The 16,678-nt window shown below is 42.0% G+C and overlaps 1 protein-coding gene across 1 annotated transcript; it reads right to left on the bottom strand.

Moving 5' to 3' along the window:
• Positions 1 to 5,134: 5,134 nt before the first annotated feature.
• L3HYPDH (trans-L-3-hydroxyproline dehydratase) lies at positions 5,135 to 16,668 on the bottom strand. The gene is made up of 5 exons (XM_008068061.2): positions 16,115 to 16,668; positions 11,888 to 12,057; positions 9,077 to 9,199; positions 8,849 to 8,986; positions 5,135 to 6,600 (listed from the first exon to the last, which is right to left on the bottom strand). The coding sequence occupies exons 1-5, from the start codon at positions 16,620 to 16,622 to the stop codon at positions 6,475 to 6,477; spliced, it is 1,065 nt and encodes a 354-aa protein (XP_008066252.1). The 5' UTR covers positions 16,623 to 16,668; the 3' UTR covers positions 5,135 to 6,474.
• Positions 16,669 to 16,678: the final 10 nt, after the last annotated feature.

Here is a 16,678-nt window from a genome sequence, read left to right as displayed (position 1 = left end):
GGGGCCCCGCCGAGCCTTTGACGTGGCTGCAGACGTTGCCGAGGGAACCGCGTGTTTACGCAGCGCGCGGGGCGGGACGCCAGCCCAGGACCCTCAGGCTGCCGCCCGCGACACTGCCCTCCCCGAGGCTACCCGGCCGGGGGCGGGGGGGGGGTGGCTTGAGCTTCGAAGAGCGTCAGGCCGACCTCCTCGGGGACCACTGCTCGGCCAGACAAAGCGGGACCTGCCCGGATTCAACAAGGGTACACTCTAGCTCTCCCTTGTAGGGCACATATGCCCTGCGGGGAGGTCTTTGTTGGGGAGAGGCGAGGGGGGCACTGTGCTTCCTATGGGTGTATGCATGCTGGAAAGGAATCTAGAACCAGAAGTGAAAAGTCCAGAAAGTACATCCAGACATCTTAAACTTGAGGGGCAGACTAAGTTTGAGAACCACTTGTTCTCAAACTTGAGCAAACATCACCCAGAGGGCATGTTAAAACACAAGGTACTAGACCTTAACTCCAGAGTTTCAGATTACTAGGTCTAGGGTAGTGCCCAAGGATTTCTATTTCTCAGGAGTTCGCAGGTGGTGATGGTGATGCAGGTCCCAAGACCTCACATTGAGAACCACTGATGTGGAGATGTTGATAAAATGCAGATTCCCTGGTTGACGCCCAGAATTACTGAGGATGGGCCTATGAATCAAAACCCCATAGGTGATTCTGATACCAGGTGTTCCAAGAGCTGGGCTATGAATCTTAACACAACGTTACCTCATTTTCAAGGGCCTGGACCTCAGGTTCATAACTGGCTAACAAATATGGGGTGGGGAAGAGAATTTGGTTCCTTGTCCTGCTAGCAGCCGTCCTCTATTCTCAGGAATGAGGTGTGTTTTGAGTCTAAGGTGCTGCCAGTCTGGTAATCACAGTTGCAGCTCCAGGTGTCTGTTTGGGAGATATGGGCACAGGAAAGGCATGACTGCCTGGGGAAGCTGCCTCGAGTTTCTGGGCATGCCCTTTAGTGGGGAAAGGTGTGATGAACCCTCAGGTTAACCCTGGGCTCTTCTGTAAAGAGTTCACAGAGTGTAGACCCTGGGCCAACAGCAGCAACGTCCCTTAGGAACTTTTGGAGCTATAAAATTCTAAGGTCCTATCCCAGACCTACTGAATCCGAAACTCTGGTGGTGGAGCCCAGCCACTCATGTGCTAATAAAGCCCTCCAGGTGATTCTGATGTACAGTGAAGTTTGAGAAACACTGCTCTAAAGAATGGCTACATTTGTAGGTCATAGAATCAATGTTATTAGTACTTAGAGTGCTTATTTCATTGAGGAAATTTACAGTATAAAGGGAATATTTAAAGTGATAAACCAAGACTGAGTTTCTCAGCCTCAGCAATATGGAAATTCTGGGCCAGATATTTCTTTGTTGCAGGGGCTGTCCTGTACTTTGTAAGATGTTTAGCAGCATTCCTAGCCTCTGCTCATGAGATGCCAGTAGCACCTCTTCTGGTTGTAACAACTAAAAATGTCTCCAGATACCACCAGATGTACCCTTGGGAGCAATCAATTCCAGCTTAATCTGAGACTGATTTAGTCTTAATCTTGTCATTCAAGACAAAAATATAATTATAATTTATTTGGCAAACACAATCTTCTAGGATTGTGTTTAGTTTTAGTAAGCAACAAATAAGATAAGGATCCCAGCCTACACAGGCTTGCAGTCTTAGGCCAGCACAAGCATATTACAGTGTGACAAATGTTGTTGCGAAAAAGATGTGAATGAAATGGAGGAGACTAACTCTTCCTCAGGTAGCTGATGAAGACTTCACAAAAGAGGTGACACTGTATCTCAAAAAAAGGGGGGGGGGGAAGAACATTTGACGCATGTGCAAAACCTGAAGGTTAGTGTTGAAATGAACAGTGTCTGAATTCTATGATATGTGGGAGTAGGGAGTGAAATAAATGATCAAAGTTTATTGGGCCCCTCTTGTGAAAGGCCTTGCCTGCCATGCTATGGAGACTGGACTTAATCAGAGGTGGAGGGGACAACAGCACAAGCAGTTGCAGAGTTTTAGCAAGGGAGGGCCATGAGCAGGACGTTCAGAAGACTAGGGTGACCTCCATAGTCTCCTGGCTTCTGCATTTGCTTCAATGTCTTCTCCTCTGCCAGCTTGTCCTCTTTTACCTTCCGTTACAGGCTAGAGTTCACCACGGCTCAGTCCTCAGCCCCTGGACTTCCTCCCTCATCTCACATCTGGAGCTTCAAAGACTGTCTATATAGTCGTAACTCCAAATTATGTCTCTGGCATCAACCCACCTGTCCTGCTACTTGGCATCTCCCCTTGATGTGCAAAAACACCTCAAACTCAACATGAGCAAAATGAAATAAATGCCTGATCCTCCTCCCACTCACTTTCCTTTAAATCCTAGTCCTCAATTTTGTATATCTCAGAAATGGTAGTAGTATCCATCTAGTGTATAAGCCAAAACCTTAGGAGCTTTTCTTGATAAGTTTCTCTTCCTTACAACCAGCCCACATCCAATTCATTACCAAGACCTGAAGAATTCACTTGCAGAGTATCTTGGCATACATTTGCTTCCTCCATTCTGAACCTTAACTCTCATTCTCTCTTCTTTGGACTACTATTGTCACCTCATAACTGGTCTCCCCACACCCAGTCTCTACAGCACACTGTAGGCAAAACACTTATTAAAAAATTTGATGCTACCATTCACTTGCTTAAAGCCTGCTATTTAGGCCAGGTGCTGTGGCTCCCACCTCTAGTCCCAGCTACTCGGGGGGCTAAGGCAAGAGGATTGCTTGAGCCCAAGAGGTTGAGGCTGCAGTAAGCTATGATCGTGTCACTGTACTCCAGCCTGGACAACAGAGCGAGACCTTGTCTCTTAAAAACAAAAAAACAAAAAACAAAAACAAAAATGCTAATGTCTTCTCCATTTAATTTATAATACAGACTTCAATCCTTAATTTTTCCTACAAGGTGCTGACTGCATGATTTGGCCTCTGTTTCCTCTCTAGTCTCATTTGGGGCCACTTCTCTCTCTCTCTCTTTTGATTTCCCCCTGCATTCTAGTCACATTGGGCTTTTGCGACTTTCTTAAGCCTTGACTCTTGGGGCATTTGCACTTGCTGTCCCCTCTGCTTTGAAAACTCTATCCCTCCCACCCCCCTATTTCCTAGTATCCTCATCTCTACAGAAAGGTTAGTCCCTCAGGGGAAACCTTCCTTGGCTGACACCTTCCTCTCCCCACTTTTTTTTTTTTTAAAGCTAGAGTCTCACTCTGTCGCCTAGGCTGGAGTACAGTGGCATGATCATGGCTACTGCAGCCTCGACCTGATAGGCTCAGGTCATCCTTCTGCCTTAGCCTTCCAAGTAGCTGGAACTACAGGCGTGGGCCACCATACACAGCTAATTTTTTAATTTAATGTAGAGATAAGGTCTTGCCATGTTACTTAGGCTGGTTTCGAACCCCTGGGTTCAGGCCATCCTCTCACCTCTGCTTCCCAAAGTGTTGGGATTACACTGTACCTGGTCATATTTTGAATCATGTTCCCATTTGTTTCACATAACTCTGTATTTTCCACTTGTAGCACATGATTATGCTCTATGATTAAATTTTTGTGATTAAGTATCGCCTGCAGGGAGCAAGCAGCAGCGGCTACTGTGGGTTGCATAAACTATCAGACCTGACAATTAGGCCAAATACAGTTTCTAACAAGTAATGAGGTAGAAACAAGACTGCAATACTTAAATAGCAAATGGAAGATAAGAAAACATACCCAGTGAACAGAGTAAGGCAGCTAGAAGCTTAAATACCAAGGGAAGGAGTTAGGGATGACAGCCAGCTAAAGAGGGAAGGACAAAGGGTGCTTGTTTTGTTTACAATGAGCACATTTAAATACTTAGGGGAAGAAACCAGTGAGGGGAAGGAGGTTAGAGATTTGAAAAAAGTTAATTGATGAGGCAGGGCACACTAAGATGGAAAAGGGTATAGGTGGACAATAGTTGGAAGACAGAATCAACAGGGCTTTGTGACTGATTAGGCATGCAAAAGTGAGAAGAGGAGTTGATTTCCCTAGTGTTTTTGACTCTGGGGGAGTCAGGGTGAGGTACAGAAGGAATGAATACTATTGGGATGGTTCAGCTCTGGTTTGAAAGATTTGGGTAATACATATATATATTTTTTTTTCAGTCGGAGTCTCACTCTGTCACCAGACTGGAGAGCAGTGGCCACTCCCAGCTACCGCAGCCTTGACCTGCTGGGTTCCGGCGATCCTTCCACCTCAGCCTTCCAAGTAGCTGGAACTACAGGTGCGCACTACCATGCCCGGCTCATTTTGATTTATCGTAAAGATGAGGTCTCGCCAAGTTGTCCAGGCGGGTCTCGAACCCGCGGGCTCAGGCAATCCACTCACCTCAGCCTCCCAAAGGTGCGGGATTACAGGCTGAGCCACCGAGCCCGGCTTCATATTTTTTAATGTTCAAGAAATATAACTTTTTTTTTTGAGTCAGAGTCTCACTTTGTTGCCCAGACTGGAGTGCAATGGCATGATCATGACTCACCACAGTCTCGACCTCCTGGGCTCAGGCAATCATTCTACCTCAGCCTTCTGAGTAGCAGGGATTACAGGTGCATATCACCATGCCCAGCTAATTTTTAATTTTTTTTTTTGCAGAGACAAGGTCTTGCTATATTGTCTAGACCAGTCTCCCAGGCTCAAGCAATTTTCCTGCCTTGTTCTCCTTAAGTGCTGGGATTACAGGTATGAGCCATCACAGCCAGCCCCAACCTATCTTATAAATGGAAGAAGTGTAGTAGGAAAATACTAGGCTTGGAGTCAGAACGCCTAAATTTGCAGTCTCTACTACAACTTTAAGAGAATTATGTAACAGATCTGACCTGCATCTCCCCATATGTGTAAACGGGATAAAAACAGTGGCATATCCCACGGGTGGGGCAGAGGAAGACATCTTCCCTGGTGCAGTTAGTTGATAAGAGGGTGCACTGCACAGACTTTTAAGACAATAAAATAGACTAAATGTTAGTCTTTTAAAAATTTTCACCAAGCACTGATGATTATAAACAATGTCAGTGAGTAAAAAATACTCTCCACCTTGGTAGCCATGGAATAATATGCATTTCAGAGTGTACTTTATTATGTATGTGACACATTATAAAATGCTACAAAATTTAACTCTTAAACAATTTTCTTTTCAAATTAATGTGACCTGTGAGATTTGGAGAGAAAATAGTGTTCTGTTTTAATTTTTTAAAGTATAGCAAATCTCCTAATCTGTAGAAAGTTATTTGGTCATATTGAATCAGTGAGATTGTCATTTTCTGGAGGTTATCTTTAGTACAGCCTTCTATAGAGAATGAGTAAAAAATCTTAAGTGTTTTTATGTCATAGGGAAATAAAAAATATTAACTTTACAGCTTTGTTTTTGGTCAGGTAATCACATCACAGACCTACTCATAGAGCCTATGCAGACTTGCTGGGTACCAAACCAGTTTAAATGATTTGTTTACTTCAACTTCTGTGTGCTCAGAAATAAAATACTATTACATACCTCACAAAAGAGTCTACTGAATTTCTGAGAACATCACATGTTAAAAGAGAGATTATCTTAATGCTTACATCATTTTTAACAGGCTCATTGATAAGTGTTAACTAGCAAGAATGCCAACAGTGAGCATTTATGTCACGTTTTAAATCTACCTAGCATGCAGCTGATAAAGTATGAGACTCATTCCATCATAAGGATTCAATAATGAATTTCTACAGTGTACTTTCTACAGTATTTTATAATGCAATAAACAAGCCCTTTTATAAAAGCCTTAAAGATACAGAAAAAGTCTGATTACTAGTTGGTCTTCTAGCATCTGTTCATATTTCAGTACCTGTGGGTGTAGGTGCTGGCCTTTGCAGCACAGAGAACATTCTGGCGGCAACTAAAACAACACCCAGTCAAAGAAGCTGACTCCATCCTGATCCTTTTTATTTATGCTAAGGTTGAGTACCTTATATAATCCATCTCCTTTATGTACTGCTTATAGAGAGGGTGTTATTTTACTCAAACACTGGAAGACTACAATAAGGAGCTTGTAAATTCATTGTTGTGAGGGCTACAATTCCAGATATTCAAAGAGCCTTTAAAACAAAATATTACGGTAATTATCATAGAGCAATATTTTAAAAGTAAGTAAGGTTTTAATTTTCCCTGTTATGTTATTCACTAGAAAAAGATTCTGAATTTCTGGCACTTTATATGCTAGACATAAGTGATATCTATACCAAAATACGTTTGCAAACGTGAGGCATAATGACTGCATCTTTAGTCACAGTGTACTATTTTAGAAAGAATGGAAGTTATATATGTAAAATTTGAATATTGGTTTTTGCATAATTTAGAGAAAAAATTACTTCTAGGTAATAATTACTTAAAAAAGAAAGCCCTTAACTCCTGGAAGAAGTCACTTGAGAAGAAATCCATCCTTCAGTGGGTCATCACCTTCTACTGTAAAGCTTGCCATACCGGTGTAATGGGCTTGTCCCGACACTTCCACTATAATAGCTTTAAAATCACCACATTTTGCTTCCTGAAAAAAGAAGATGAAAGGAGTATACTATCAAAATATTGCATTCATATGGCCAAAAAGTTGTACTCTTTATTTTTATCATGCTAAAGAAGGAAGCAGGGTTAACCCTACAGCCAAGGGAAGGTCTTTAAGAAGAGTGACATGGTCACCCTTGTGCTTTAGACAAGCTTAGCTGTAAAGTGGGGGACAAAGTGGAGAGAAGAGAGACGAGAAACCCAGAAACTTAAGAGATAACCTCAATTCACTGACTGAATCCAGAGTCAGTGGGTAGTTTTTAGGGAAGATGAAGAAGGAGAATATAATACAGAGATATTTTGGAGGCAGAATGGATAGGATTGTTGACCAATGTATGTGGGAACTTGGGAATAGATGAACAGGTTAAATATGTCCATAGTTTCTAGCTTGGAAGTTATACTAGTGATGCCATTAACCAAGATGAGGAATGAGAGAGAAGGAGTATGTTTTAGAAAGGAAGGACAAACTTTTTAACAAGGCAAGTTTGAGATATCTCTGGGACAGTCATTTAGAGGCAAGTGAACAGCTGGGATTAAGAGTGTTAATTTCTGAAAGAGGTACAGGATAGGCATGAAAGTTTGGGAGTCATCATCAGCAGGTAGTTGAGAATTGAAGCCTAGGAAGTGGATGAAATTGCCCATGGCATCAAACTATAGATGAGATGAGAAGGAAGTCAAGGATGAAATGATGGGGACACAGACAGTGAAAGGAAAGAGACTGAAAAGGTACCATCAAGGAGACTGGATAAGCCCAGACAGGGATAGAGTGGTGCAAGTGAAGCTGTTCTGGCAAGCAGGATTAATAACTGAAAAACAACATGAAATCTTAGCTGTGGCATATCTCTTTATTTTCTAATTTTGTAAACAAGAATAACAGGCTAAAGGTAAAATGCCAAAAATTAGGGTATAGTAATTAATTATCTGATTATGAAACTACTACACTATAAAACCTCATTTAACTTTTGCTTTGTCTGGTAGCAATATAATGTAGTGCTTCACAGCACGATGTCTGACCAGAGAGACTCATGTAGATCTCCTACTTTCTAACTAACCTCTTGCAAATTACCTAACTTCTCCAATTTTCCACTTTATCATCTGTTAAAAAAGGATAATAATGGTACAGTACCCACCTCTTAGGATTCTTCTGAGGATTAAATGAGGTGGTATGTATAAAGTGCTTAGCTTGGAAATTGACAGACAGTGAAGTACACAGTAAATGTTGTAGATTATTATTTTTATATTCAATCTTAGACAATGTGTTACAAATTTTTACAAAAACAAATGGTTTGGTATATCACAAGATCACTAAATGATACAGGAATTCCTACCTTAAAGAAAATTTCATAGTCCGAAAACCTAAACCTTAAAAAACAACTATATTAGGATAGATTGTTTGCTACATTAAAGAACTCTTTATGAATAGATTCATTTATTAAATGTAGTTAATCATTTCATATATTTCATTTACTGCTATGAGAACATTCAGAAATCAGTTCTGTTAGTACATTTAAAATTTGATCCCACTATAAAAATCCTACTTTCCACAACTTTTCAGGGCTTTCACATCCTGTTATACAAAATGAAACAATACAAAAAACAAATAACAACAAAAAAAACCCAAACTCTCATTTAGTGGTTCTCAAAACTTTCGGTCTCAGGACCTGTTTACAGTTTAAGATTTGAGGATCCCAGAGTTTTTGTTTATATAAATTATATCTACCTATATTTACTATATTGGAAATTAAAGATATTTGTTCATTGGAAAATAAACACATTAATATATGAATATTTTTGTGAAAATAACTTTATGAGAAAAAATTCATGAGGAAAAGGGCACTATTTTACATTTTTGAAAACCTCTTTGATGTCTGGCATAACAGAAGACAACTAGATTCTCATATCTGCTTCAGCATTTAGTTGGTTGGGATATGACATCTCATGTAGCCTCTGAAGAACTCCATTGTACACTCTTGAGAGAATGAGAATGAAAAGCAAATAATGACTTAGTATTATGAACATAGTTTTGACCTGTGGAGTCATAGGAATAATCCCCCTCTCCTAAGAGTCTCAAGGTCACACTTTGAGAACCATTGTCCTTGTTGAAAAATTTTTACAGGCCTGCTTTAAAGTTCTCTTCTGAGAGCTAAGTGAAGAAACATATCAAACACCCACCTCGGGCCTCTTCCGTCTTACAAATAGCACATTCACATGTAAGAAGCTAAGATGTCACTCACCCTCACAGCTTTCCCTGTGAATACTGAGCCAGTTGTGGTGCTTTTGAAGGCTCTGGTCTGGTTCAATTCTAGAAGCCCTTTGTGATACTGTAAGGCAATTCGGGCTGTCACTCCTGAGCCTGTAGGACTTCTGTCAACCTGTTTCAGAATAAATGAAGATCAGAATGTTTATAGTGTTGTATTTCCATATTACCTGGCTTTTGTGTATAAAACTTAAAGTTTAAATACCTGTGCATCTGCAAACACACAGAGGTTGGTGGTTGGTTCCTTGATATAAGCATCTTTTCCATCTGTTAATATAGTTCCGTATAGAAAGGCAAGGTCTTCACTATCAGGATGATTAATTTTAAACTGCAATTAACAACACAAAAGTTATCAACCACATGCAAAATAAATATTTTGATTCAAATTTCTCTTTATAAATAATATGTAGATGAGGCACTCTTAGACATAACTTATCAATCTTTATCATTTTTTGAAATACCTTTTTGGGCAAGGCACTAAATGCTAGTCTAGATGAATAAACATTATCTTAATGGAAGTTATGATTCTTATCATACTTTGAGTCCCTTCTAAGGAAGTTGCCCTGCATATAGCCTCTACTAAAGGAACAGTCCTATTTCATACATCCCTCCTACCCCTCCTATAAACACTCTCTCTCGGAAGCAATGACCCCAGGATGGTAAGTTCACAGGCTGGCTGTGGCTACTCACACAGGATGAGCTTAGGCAGTCAGGCTCATTCTCAGGAGCTTGAAGGGGATAAAGTGGAAAAATCAGGCAATGAGTATCTAGAGCTGAAGTTGATACCAGTAGAGAGACAAGGGCTGTGAGAGGATGTGAACAAGCAAAAGTTATAAGGATGCAGAAGCTATGAGGTAAGAGAAACCATTGGATGGAAAAGATTTATTGGAGAGGATGAAGTCAGTTGGTTCCACACAGACAGAAGCAGGCACTGGTAGGGAAGCCAAACCACACAGTGGTACATTCAGGCCCTGATATGCAATGCCTTCTCTTCTTCTTAGAAGATCTATTTATTTAACGTCTGGATTTCTGCAACATCTGATAGTATGACTGAGATTGATATAATCTTACTTCGATGTATATCCTTACAATTAGTGCATTCCACTTCCATTTACCTGTCATTTAAAGCAATGAGATAGATTTGTGTTCTTAAAATCCAAAGAGTCCATCTAAAACCAAGTTAAAGAGGCGTGCAGATTGGATCTTTGTTCTCATTCCTTTTAAAGCCCTGGGTCCCACCTCCACCACTGCTTCCCCCACAAGGGCAAGCTCTGTGGAGGTAGGTTCTGTTCTTTCTTTGAGTCTCCAGCATCTAGCATAGTGTCTGCCATAGAACAAGTTCTTGGTAATGTTTATTAAAAAAAAAAATAGATGAAGATGAATTTATATTAACTTTAGCACTTCTCCCAAAAATGGCCTGTCCCCAAATCTGCTTGACAGTATGACTGGTCAACACTTCATAAAGTAGTTCTACTGCGTGATACATCAATAATAAAACTTGTTCTCATATTTTCTCACAATCCTTATTTTCTCAAAATCAACCTCTTGCCATCTTGTGAAATTCTAGCTGTAAACAGTTCAAAATTATTCCTTTTATTAAGAAAACCATGACTCTCTTAATCTCACTAAAAATCAGGTGAAATTATTTTGTGCCAAATTGTTTTGTTTTTTTTTTGAGTTGGAGTCTCACTCTGTCACCCAGACTGGAGTGCAGTGGCTGCTCCTGGCCACCGCAGCCTCGACCTGCTGGGCTCCGGCGATCCTTCCGCCTCAGCCTTCCAAGTAGCCGAATTACAGGCATGCGCTACCACGCCTGGCTGATTTTTTGATTTATTGTAGAGATGAGGTCTCGCCAAGTTGTCCAGGCGGGTCTCAAACCCGCAGGCTCAGGCAACCCACTCATCTCAGCCTCCCAAAGGCGCGGGATTACAGGCTGAGCCACCGAGCCCGGCTGTGTGCCCAATTGTTAACTCAAACTGTTAGCTGTCTGCTAACAATGGAATAGAAAACAGATGTAAATTCAGAGCTTCAGAAATTACTATGATAACATAATTCCATAAGTGGGTATTGACAGTCCCAGAAGAATAATAGAACCACTGATATATATTTTCATTTTGTTATTTAAGTTATGTTATATTAACATAAAGCCTCAGAAGTGTTAAATAGGCCCATAATAACTATTAGTACAAGTATTTTAGATACTGTCTTATTTTTTACTACCACCAATAAATTTTCATATACTAAACATTCAAATACTGTACATGTGTTTTATTTACAGGTTTCAATTTCAAGGTAAAAATGGCAGACTTGTGCTAGAAATGAAGGAATATTCCACACTTACTTATTATCTAAACTGATTTTATCAGAACAGCTTTCCCAAGACAAAACTAGATTTACTTGAGAAGTTTAGTAACTTCTTAGCAATATATGAAAAAATTCACTAATTAGGAACTAATGTTCTCTGTTAAATAACAGAAAGTCTTAACAGACCTAATGAAATCTATTTCGTAGCTATATTTTACATTTATTGTTTGCAAGTTTTACAGAATGCCAACATAAGGCAAAGTACATGCATTTTAATTTAGTGAAATTCTATATGTACTATACATTTAAATAACCACAAACTATATTAGTATATATGTATTATTAAGGTTAATAATAATTGTCATTTACTGATCACTTATTAAGGGCCAGACACTATTCTGGGTCCTTTACGTGTACGGACTTATTTCATTCTTACAACCCTACAAAGCAGGTTCATAATTTCCATTTTGTAGATGGGAAAACTGAGACATATGGACGTTATGTAACTTGTCCAAGGTTATAAATGTTACAAGTGGCAAAGCTACAACTCACAAGTAGTTTTGCTCCAGAGCCTAAGACTTTAACTGGTATCCTGTTTTTAGTCTACTAATAATTTAAATATTGGATAAAAAATGTCTCTATAGACAATACTTTTTATTTCCTCCATGTTACAGAGGAGGGCATTTGTTATGAAGACAGCCATTGTACTGACCTGAGCTTTCACTGCTTCTGTCACTGCACTTGCTGCATCCACGAGGTCCTTTGTCTTTGCAGAACAAATGTCGAGTTCTAACTTTTCAGCACTAACAAATGCATAAAATGCACCACCATATGCAATGTCCACCACCACCTTTCCATGTCCTGGAACATCCACTATGAGGTCTAAAAAGGAAGTGTTTGGAAGTTAGATGCGTTTGTTAATAAGTATTTTAGTAACACAAGTCACAGCATTTTTTATGTGTTTATTTTCAGTGGGGTGGGGGGAGATGTAAGGGGGGGTGTCTTTTTTCTATCATAAAAAGGAATGCACCAAAAATTCCATCTTTAAAGTGAGTAAGCATCAGGTAAGTAACAGGTCCTTCTTTTCTTCCTTCCTTTCATGTGAGTACAGCGTCTTGCTATGTTGCCCAGGCTGGTCTCAAACTCCTGGCTTCAAGCAATCCTTCGCCCTTGGGTTCCCAAAGTGCTGGGATTATAGGTGTCAGCCACCCAACCTGGCCGATAACTTGATGTTTGCACAAGTTATACCACTGAAAGTCATGTTTCCCCCAACATATTTATTAATATACGTGCATATTTGCCAACTATTTTGGGAATCTTTTCTAGGAAAATCGAAGAGGTCAAGAGAGGGAAGACCTTGGGATGTCCCAGTGAACTCAATAAAGGAAATTGTAGGTCCCCTTGTACACTACTAGAGGTTCAAACTAGCGAAGATTTTGGATCCAATCCACAGTTTGGTTTTCTTCATCTGTAATATTAAAATTTTTAAAGAGATTTTTCTATACAAATTATATATACTTATGCTTCTACATATTTTCATCTCATTAAAGTGTCCTGCAGGCAAATACTCAGAATAAAGCCATTGTAGAATCACTGACCTCTAAAGTATCATTTCGTGTCAGGGTTTTTATTTGAACATTTTTAGTCCCTGACACACCCAGAGTTTCATCTGAAGGTTAGTTTGAAATCATGAATCTGTATTTCCAAAGAAATGGGACTGGGTGATATTTTAGCGCCTTAAAACTGTTTTTCCCCTTCTCGAATTTTCCTTCTCCTCCTCCCCAATTCAAGCTGGCTTGGTGATCCCAGCCTCCGAGGAAGGCCCATGGCAGGAGAGAAAGCAGGTCTTTCTGTTTTTGTGTTATGGAAATCTAATTTCTCAGAGGAAAGAATTTGTTGGTAAAGGAGTAGTATCCTGAAGAGAGAAATATTTCTCCTAGAGACAAAAAGAAATTTCCTACTGCCTGGAGAGAGTGAGGAGGCTGAAGGTACAGAACGGACCTACATTGACCTCCCCACAACACTTTGGGAATGATATTGTGAAACAGAGCCAGCAAACCAAAAGGGGGAGGCAAGGTCAGAGGGCAGGGACCACACAGAGTAGGGCAGAAAGCGCTCTGCTTCACAGGTTAATTGTGAAGCTAAAGATCAAAGGTCCTCTCTCTCCAAGGCCTTTGCAATTTGAATTAACCAGCGCATGGACAGCATTGACAGATGAGGGTACGGCAATGAACAGGACAGAGTGGGGTCTCACTTTCAGAAATTAAGTTGTGAAAAAGAAAATATTTCTTGTATTCCTGAGTTTTCAGGCTGAGTCATACAAAGATATCAGATTGCTATCAGTTTCAGACTAATCCACAGAAGCCCTTTTAACACACGATGTGTCAAAACAGAGCACAGTTATAATCAAAAGCATAAAACATGCCTGTGATCTTAACAACACAACTGAATCCAAAATGCAGTTTTTATCTTGATGCCAGTGCAAAGCAGGTTTCATGAAAGAAGAATGAGGAAGTAGGTGGAAATGAGGGACTGCTGGATCATGGAAAGCTAAGGTGGGTGCAGCACCCATCAGGAGACACAGGCAGCAAGCCTGTGACTCAGTCTGCCTGCCCTCTTCTCTTGATCGTATAACTGAATGGGGCAGTGGCCGCCAATCCTGGGGCAAGGGCAGAGTGAGGAAGGTGGTACAAGCCTACAACCATTCCCTTGATCCATCATTTCTGGAAACCTGGGGTCCGGTTTTCTTGGGGTGGGCAGTTGGATAGGGTGCTACACCTCATGTTTCCTTTTCCTTAAATGTAGAGAATATAGTTTATTTATTTATTTATTTTTGTTGGCGTCTCATTCTGTTGCCCAGGCTGGAGTATAGTGGCATGTTTATGGCTAACATAGCCTCGACCTACTGGGTTCAGGTGATCCTTCCGCATCACCTCCCAAGTAGCTGAGACTATAAACATTAGCCACCATACCTCCCAAGTAGCTGGGACTACAAGTGGTAGCCACTACACCTCCCAAGTAGCTGGGACTACAAGTGTTAGCCACCACACTGCTCAAGTAGTTGGGACTACAGGCATTAGCCACCACACCTGGGTTATACACACACACACACACACACACACACACACACACACACACACACATATATATATATATACACACACGTATATACATATATACATATATATATATATATATATTTTTTTTTAATTGTAGAGACAAAGTCTTTCCAAGTTGTCCAGGCTGGTCTTGAACCCCTGGGCTCAGGCAATCCTTTCACCTCCAGCCTCCCGAAGTGCTGGAATTACAGGCTTGAGCCACCAAGCCCAGCCAGAGAATACAGTGTTTCATTTTTTTTCTTTTTTTTTTGTAGAGATGAGGTCTCGCCAAGTTGCCCGAGCGGGTCTCGAACCTGCGGGCTCAGGGAATCCATTCACCTCAGCCTCCCAAGGTGTGGGATTACAGCCTGAGCAACTGAGCCCAGCGTGTTTCATTTTCTTAATAACTCTTCTAATGCTCACTAATTATTATGCTGTCACAGTGATGTTCTCAGGAACTACTGTGCTTGAAGGGTTGGCGGCCCCTGCCCTAGCCAACCCAGGGCTATGATGCATTTGGTGATCCTGCTGCCTGCTGTCATTTCCTGCAGAATCTAGAGTGCTTCTTATCTGCTGCTGGGGTCTCCTGGGGGAAATCTGGTAGCCCTGCTAGTTAAATTGTTGACAGTTTTTGGATGCAATCCTAAACATAAATTCTGCCTCCTTCAAGTGCCCGCCCTATCCAGATGTGACATCACTCGCTTCAAAAGGAGAAAAATGGCATCAATTTCTCCAGGGATATTCTTCCTCAACTTGTGTGTGTCAGCTGCCTGAGGCTGCTCTAAAATTGGGAAATGCCTGTTCTATTACTATATCATTCATAATCAGGCTAACCTGGAATCCAATTTCTCAGGATCAAGATTGAACTTCCCAAAAAAATGATTTTCATGGCTTGAAGACTAAAGAAAACATATGATGACCCTATTAACTATATTAGCTCCCAGCTCACTTCCCGTCAAGACTACTAAAGCATCCTCACTGATAGGATTCAGCCCCTTGGAGGGGGTACTGAGATGCGAGCAGATGTCAGCTTGTCAGATCATCCCCCAGGAGGGATCTTATCTCCCACTTGCAAGGTTTATGGTTATAGGAATGCCCTACTTCACATGATAGACTGCATAAGGATGCTCCAACTCGCAATCATATACATTCTACAGTCTTTACCTCGAGGAATATATTTTATATAGTTTTCTAAGTATCTTACATACTCTAATCCTAAAAAAAGAAACACAGGCACAGAAAGGCTAAGTAATTTGCGTAAGACAGTACAGTTTAAAAGGGGTTGTTAGGAAGAATAAGAGCAGCAACAACTGTTTCTTCACGATTTGTAAATTGCTTAGTTCTTTCATTCTCATTTAATTCTTCCCCAAATACGCGGGGAAGAAGAAGAAACGGAGACGGTATTTATTTAGTGACTTGCTAGGTCATAATGTGTCTACCAAGCATATTGCGAACCGGGCTGGAACCCTGGTATACTGGCTGTTCTTTGCTCTTTCCTCTTGGCCCCGGCGTGCCTCGTCTCTTGAAATCTCTGGGCACGCCTGAGCAGTGCAGGAGTCGCTGAGTAAGGAAAACGGAATTCTTTACTCCTCAAGGCTCTCCCTGAAGCCACCGGCGGATAGATTAGCGGGATAATCAAATTACATGCACCAAGCAAACACGCAAGGTTAAGATGCTGCCACACGTCTGCAGTGATTGAGAATTACCTCTTCATGGAGTGCAAAGGCATGCGGGGTGGGTTAGTCGCGCCGCGTGGGCTCCAGCTCGGAGACACAGTTAATACAATGAGCTGCGCCCGGAGGCGGGGCTCTGCCCGGGGCAGGACGGATCCCGCGCGTTACCTGTGGCCAGCACGAAGGCCGGGACGCTGTGGAAGCGCACGGGGCCGAGGCTGCGGCCGCCTTCACACGCCACGAAGGCGGCCACCAGCCCGCAAGGGCAGTGGATATTGACGCACGCCTCGCGGGTCCCGGCGGGAGGCTCAGGCACCAGGCCGAAGTCCAGCGCGAAGCGGCCAAGCGCCAGCACTGCGTGGCCACACATGGAGCTGTAGCCCTCGTTGTGCAGGAACAGGACGCCCAGGTGCGCGTCCGGCAGCTCGCTGGGCACCAGGACTGCCCCGTACATGTCCCGGTGACCGCGGGGCTCGAACACGAGCCGTCGCCGCACGTGGTCTAGGTGCCGACGCATGTAGCGCCGCTTGGCCAGCAAGGTGGGCCCGACCACCTCCGGACAGCCCGCCAGCAAGATACGCAGTGGCTCGCCGCCCGTGTGCATATCCACCACCGACAACGCAGGCGTCCCCGGGTCATGCGGGGGCAGCCGGGGCACTGCCGGCGCGTTCTCCATTGTCTGCGTCCAGGGACACAACCACAGTCCGGCAAGGCGCGCTTCAAGCCGGTGAC

The sequence above is a fragment of the Carlito syrichta genome, unplaced genomic scaffold (genome assembly GCF_000164805.1).
Source record: "Carlito syrichta isolate Samal-C Ts95f unplaced genomic scaffold, Tarsius_syrichta-2.0.1 Scaffold309858, whole genome shotgun sequence".
In the NCBI taxonomy this organism is placed as follows: Eukaryota; Metazoa; Chordata; class Mammalia; order Primates; family Tarsiidae; genus Carlito; species Carlito syrichta.
The sequence above is the reverse complement of the archived record's forward strand: the minus strand, read 5'-3'. Positions and strand labels throughout refer to the sequence as shown.